General features: G+C 41.3%; 1 protein-coding gene across 1 annotated transcript in view; it reads right to left on the bottom strand.

Moving 5' to 3' along the window:
• The window catches only part of hhipl2 (HHIP-like 2), a 10,825-nt gene extending 7,937 nt beyond the window's left edge, over positions 1-2,888 (bottom strand). The window contains exons 1-2 of the mRNA XM_061063441.1: positions 2,180-2,888; positions 123-772 (exon numbers count right to left, since the gene is read on the bottom strand). Coding sequence (XP_060919424.1) covers positions 123-772; positions 2,180-2,542 — 1,013 coding nt within the window. The 5' untranslated portion in view covers positions 2,543-2,888. The remainder of the gene's footprint in view (positions 1-122; positions 773-2,179) is intronic.
• Between the last annotated feature and the right edge of the window lie 3,649 nt (positions 2,889-6,537).

Genomic DNA, 6,537 nt, shown 5'->3' with positions numbered 1-6,537 from the left:
CACAACCATCATCATCATCAATAATATGGAGACCATCATCATTAAGTTAGTAGGTATTCATGAAAGAGCTGGGTCTTTAGCTTTTTCTTAAAGGTGCAGAGCCGACAGATTGGAGTTTGTACCTCTCTGAGTGAGGATCGGCCACGTTCATATCGGCCGACACCTTCATCTCACTGATTCTGACTCTGTCCAGCTTGCTGTTGACCTGGATGGAGTAGTAGATGAAGAAGCGCCCGTTGTCTCTGTACTCGGGGTGGAAGGCCATGCCCAAGAAGCCCCGCTCGTCCCCCAGCCACTGCGTGGTCATCACCTCCCCGCTCAGGTCCAGGAAGGGCCGCTCCAGCCGGCTCCCGTCGTGCAGGTAAACCCAAACGAAGCCCACCTGCTCGGCGATGAACATGCGGTGCGTCTCGTCGCCGGCGTGCAGCATCGACACGGGGTTCCTGAGGTTGTTCGCCACCTCCATCAGGCACAGCTGCAGACAGCCTCTGGGGTCCTCTACCACCCGGCCCAGGTTGCTGTTGAGGTCTTGGCTCTTCAAGACGTTGGGGTAGCAGTAGTCCTGGTCGGAGAGGTCGACTAAGCTGCAGAACGTGGACGCGTCTCGCCCTGAGGTGTCCCGCAGGAGCCGGTTCTCGGTTAGATATTTAACCACGTGGCGACATTTACCGTGGAACTCGGAGCAGTAGCCAAAGCAAAGGCCAGGAAGCTCTCTGACGGGCGTGTACGGGTCCTCGGCATCAAACAGGTGGGCGGCATACGGAGAGCACTCCTGGATGGAGGAAACACAGAATACTAATCTGTAAAGATGATCATAAAATCATTTCAAAAACAAAATAACATATCGATAACATATAGGTTCAAGTGTAAAGGTGATTTTTTTGGATATTTGTTCACCCGTCTTTAGATATAGTGGTAAAAGACTTGCAAATTCTGTACTAAAGGGAACGATGGATTACAGCCCAGAAAACAGACAAAGGGATATTTTTGGGTCATAGGGCAGAACATTTTTTTTTTCAAATGTATTTTAATTTTTTATTTTATGCGTTGTTTTCTAATCTTGCTTAAAAGACATTGCTCTTAATGTTAAAAATGTTTCAATGTAGAAGAAAAAAAAATGCTGCCTCACTGTCACCTGTGGTTATTATACACTGTTTCCTGCACAAGCTTAGATGCCGTGGCATTCTTCGTGCCATACTTTGTGGTTACAGGCATAACTATTTTGTCTATAATGGGGTGTGCTATGTGTCTGAGAAATGTAATTTGTGGCCATTGTGTGTTGTTTGTTCTGTTGTACTGTTTGAATTGTCTGTATGTGTGATTAAAAGTTAAAAGTACAATAAAAATATTTTTGAAAAAAAAAACACCCAAAATGAACCTTGGTGTGAGAAGTCACCCCTGACTTCTTTTTGTTGCCTTTACAACAAAGGAAGCAAACACCTCTCACCCAATGCAGACTTCTAAACTGTGAACTTTTCTGTATCTACTTCCTTTTTATTTGCCAAACACCTTAACAGCCTCTGCACTACATCACTTTATTCTATCCATTTTATATCAGTATTCAAACAGTTCTGGTTACTTTATTCCTGTTGTTTCTTATCCATCATTGCACTACGGTCACTTTATTCATTTCAGTATTTACTTTTTATAGTTATATTGTATATATTAGTTCTGTTGTTCCACTATTTGCCATGCAGATTATAACTTATCATTCAGTATTTGCCTACTTGCACATAGTTCTGTTAACCTCTGTTAGTCCGATCACAGTCCTCTTATATCTACTCTTTTTATATTTTGTATTTTAAGTTGTATTTAAATTGACACTTTATATTTTGGTTTTAAAATGTTTTGTCTGCTTGCACTGTTGTTATTTTACTGCTCTGTGTGCCTTTGAATTGCCCCCCGGGGACAAATAAAGTTTTTTGAATTGAATTTGAATTTGAATGCCTGAAGAAGATCTCTAACGGGAGACGTTTGTGATAACATTCCTTTTATGTGGTTTTAATAACGTGAAAATTAAGTTAAAAGTTTATTTATTAAGATATATTAGGCCGTGTCTTGTGATGTGAAACTACAAATATATATTTTAATGCAATGAGGAAAGAACTAAGTAACTAACTAACATGCAGAACATCATCTGGAGCAAACAGCTCATTCATTAGAGCATCTTTTTTTTTACCTGACACATGATTTCCTTCAGCATGTCTGCACAGAGCTCGTCACCGGAAACTTCCAGCTGGTCGATGATGTCCCAGTATCTCTCTGCGATCACGTTGTCCGTTTTCTGGTCGCAGCATCCAAACTCCTCGTACTGCGTGCAGAACTCCAGGTGCCACAGAGGTTTGAAGGGTGGCTCGAAGTCCAGACACTGAGGATGAGCTGATGCTGGCTGAACCGGGACGAGCAACATCACTAACAGGATCGGGATAAACTGAGGAAGGCTCGTGGTCCTTTTGAATGAGCGCGGAGCTGCTGATGCCGTGCGTAAAGACGCGCAGCCGGCTCCGCTTGGATGGAGCGCAGCATCCCGCGTACTCGTCATGTTTGCCGTCTGGCCCCGACAGAGTGACAACTTTTCTGCTCTCCTTTATGTATGTAGGGGAAGTATGCCCGTGAATGCATGTGTTACGCATGCGCAAACGTATGTGGAGATGCGTCCCAGCAATTATTTTCTACCTCGTTTCAAGATTCAAGATTCTTATTTGTCACGTGCTCATACAGATGTGCAGTGAAATGTAAAGACTGTTCCGCAAGGCCATGAAATAAACACTCAAATTACTAATACACATAAATACAGTAATAAAGAAATATAATGTAAAATTAAAAAAAGAATTATTTGAATATACAAAATATAGAATATAGAATAATGTAAAGAGTGTAAAGTGTCAGTGTGTCAAAGTGCAGATTGGAATGTGTGGTGTGTGTGCATCATGTAGTCACAGTTCTGTTTAGTTTTTAACTGAGGAGAGTGGAGTTAACAGTCCGGACAGCCTGAGGAAGAAGTTTCATATCTCACCTCCTGCACGAGCCAGGTAAAAAAAACCACCTCATCTGAGTTTTGTCTGCCATCAGATAAATTAGAAGCAAATTAAACAAGAAAAATTCGTAATGGCGGTCAAGTTAATTGGATTTTTGTTTTATTCTCTGCTACACACAGCTGTTTTCTGCACCGCAGAGGACTTGGCAGGGGATTACGCATAAGTAAGGAGGCGCGCTCTTGTGTACGCACACACACACACACACACACACACACACAAACACACACACACACACACACACACACACACACACACACACACAAACACACACGACACACACACACACACACACACACAAACACACACGACACACACACACACACACACTCAACAGCACACAATGTCGAGGCATGCAAATATCAACAGGCTACGACAACACAGACTGTAATTTAGTCTCACATTCATGTAAAAGCGCCTCCGGGCGGCGTGCTGTTTGTGCAACTGCTGCTGAGCTTCATCCTACACATCTTACTGTCCCGGCATGCAACTCGCTTCTGAATATAAAGGTGTCTATCATCACTTACTGCGCGTGCCAAGAAGAATAAAAGAAAAATCTAAAATCCAACATGTGTGTCTGCACAGTGCTCCACTTCTGTGATCAAGCCCAGTTTGAAGTCTGGATTATGTTTTGTGATAATGAGCATCTTCTGTGTGTTAGTTTGAGTGAATGGAACCATGTAATCTGGAAAATACTGGGGTTGCGTTAACTGCACTGCAATGTGGACAGAAATAGAGCTTAAATCTGGCATTACACAAACATAAGTGGATGTTGCTTGTTTTAAGAATTAAACTAATTTTATCAAGAGAAACACAACAATAAAGTCCTGTTTCCACTCAGCGGTTCAGTAAACATTTATTGACGTTTCCACTGTCACAAATCGATCCGTACCATCCTCCTTTTTGACACCCTGAAGCAGGGGCGACCTCCAGAAAAGATCTCACATTGGGCCCCTCCACCACAGCCAACCCTGAGATGTCTCCACACATCCATGACACCAATGAGCCACTAAAAGGTTTAAATTAAGGTAATCAAAATCTTCCTCCTACAATACTTTTCAATGCAACACATTCTTACAATAAAATCATTTTAATGCCGACCAACACTTGGAAAATGTACTTTTTTATAGACACGTGTATTTCATATGAAATGCACCTGTAATGTGGTCGGGGGAGTGAAGAAAACCACACTTTGACTGTTTTCCAGCTTTTTTTTCTCCTGCAGAAGACAAAAGAAAACTCAATTTGCCTTCTGGACGGAAGGAGCTACGGAAACCCAGGAGGTACAGAAGCCGCAAAGTGCCAAAAAGGTCATTCTCAAAGGAAACATCAATTTGTTAAAATAACAGTAAATATACACAACTCCTTAAGATCAAATTCACAAATACTTAACAGAAATAACGTAAATTAAATCTCAAATATAAATTGTAAACTGTACTCAAAAATAAAGTGCATTTTAACTCCGTTACACACCTAAGAGAAGAATAAGTCCATCAAAGATTGCACACAAACTCCTGCAAATTGTCTAAATTGTACAAATAGGAGGGCTTCCTTTTTTAACTTCTAAACAAAAATTCTGACACAAAGAGGCGCTGCTTTGAGTGCCGATAGCCAGAGTGGTTAGAGAGTGCGCCCCATGTTCAGAGGCTTTAGTCCTCCAAGTGGGCGGCCCGGGTACGAATCCGACCTTTGGCTCCTTTCCCTTCTCTCTCCCTCTCTCTGGTTTCTGACTCTGTCCACTGTCCTGTCTATAAATAAAGATAAAAAGCGCAAAAATAAACATAAAAAAAAAAAAAAGAGGCGCTGCTTGACAACAGGCAAGGCAGGCAACTGCTTGGGGCCCCAGGTCAGTAGGGGGCCCCCAAGGGCTGACAAACTAAAACTGTTCAAAGTTAGCAATAAGAAACTCCCTTGGGGCTCGATTGAAGACGCAGAGGTGTATTTTACATTTACTATGATAGTTACGACTTAGAGAGAAACACATCCAAACACAAACTATGGATTTATTTCAGGACCAATAAGGACCCCTTCCTGCAATGGGGCCCTGGGTCGTCAGCCCCCCCCCCCCCCCCCCCCCCCCCCCCCCCCCCCCATACGCCCGTGCCCTGAAGTGTAAATCCAAAGTAAATGGCGTCGACACATTTGATCTCCTCTACTTATCCGCTCACTCAGTAGACAATCTTTATGATAGGAACTATTTGACATTTTCAAAGTGACATAGCAACTTGGATATTTTCCCCTGAAGGCATTTCTGGGCGACCGGTCTGGAAGGGGCCCCGTTTAATCCAGGGGCCACACAAGTTTCTGACTGATGGAGTGTCATGCTAAGACAGTCTCCTGTGACAGGATAATACCTGGAAATTGGAGCTGCAGTGCCCGGTGCCGTCTGATCTTCCGGCCTCATGTCTCTTTGTTTCAACACTGAAAAGATTTCAGATTTGTATTTTTGTTTTGAATATTTCTAAATTAATTTACCAAATGACTCCCAGAAGACCTGGGGGAAAGTTTCCAGCTTTGCAAAATAATAAATATAATAATAAAATTAGGAGATGATATTCGCCTGATAATCGGTCCTCAATATCTAATTTTGCAGAGTTAGTTTAGTAATATTCAGATTTGAGGAAATTAAACTGCATGACCTCTAAAAAACTCTGAGAAACTCTGAGCTGCAGGCAGAGACAATAAAATCATTTTTGACTCAAAAACAAACTTCTTTGAAATCAAAATATTTATGAGCGACCTCAGATTTATCCTCAATTTTCAACGTAGTCAACATGATGTTTCATTCTTTGAAACTTAATGCCTGGAATAAAGTCTCATTCACCTTTAAGACGAGCCATAACCTCGCTGCTTTTGTACTTCAATGCTCTCTACATTTAACTTCTGCAGTACTACATGGACCTACAAAATACTCTGGCAACTTCCTGTCAATAAATGTGTCAGTTTATTAAAGAAGACTGAGAGGGGGTTTCATCGGCTATAAGTGCTATTTACCCTTTAATAAAACTTTACAAAAGGACAAATCAAGGAAGATTATAACCAGAGGGGGGCAGTAAAGCAACACTGTGGATGCCAGCTGCTCTAAAACATCAAATAATGAAAAAAAAAAGAAGCAGAAAAATAGTTTGATGGGTCACTTTGCTTTTATCCAAATAAAAGTGAGTTAATTATCCCAGAATTGTTGTGATATATAAGTATTTTGATTAATTGTTAATAAAACTCTTTATCCATGTGTGTCTGTTTATTCTTGTTTTCAGGGTTTCTATCAACCCGGATAACACCAACAACTAAATATAAAACTGTATTTCCAAATGTAGAGGTCAGTGTATTGCAGTATAACCGACTTGTAAGGTTTTTAAACATTAGAATTATATTTATCAAGTAATAGAGAGTAGAACTTGCATTATTTATCCAGCAGAAGGCAGCAACTAATTTTCAGATTGTCCTCAAAGTGGACAAGGAAGCGGAACTTCGTCATTTCTTTTTATTTTGCATTTGTTTT

This window comes from Labrus mixtus, chromosome 18 (assembly GCF_963584025.1).
Source record: "Labrus mixtus chromosome 18, fLabMix1.1, whole genome shotgun sequence".
Taxonomy (NCBI): Eukaryota; Metazoa; Chordata; class Actinopteri; order Labriformes; family Labridae; genus Labrus; species Labrus mixtus.
The sequence above is the reverse complement of the archived record's forward strand: the minus strand, read 5'-3'. Positions and strand labels throughout refer to the sequence as shown.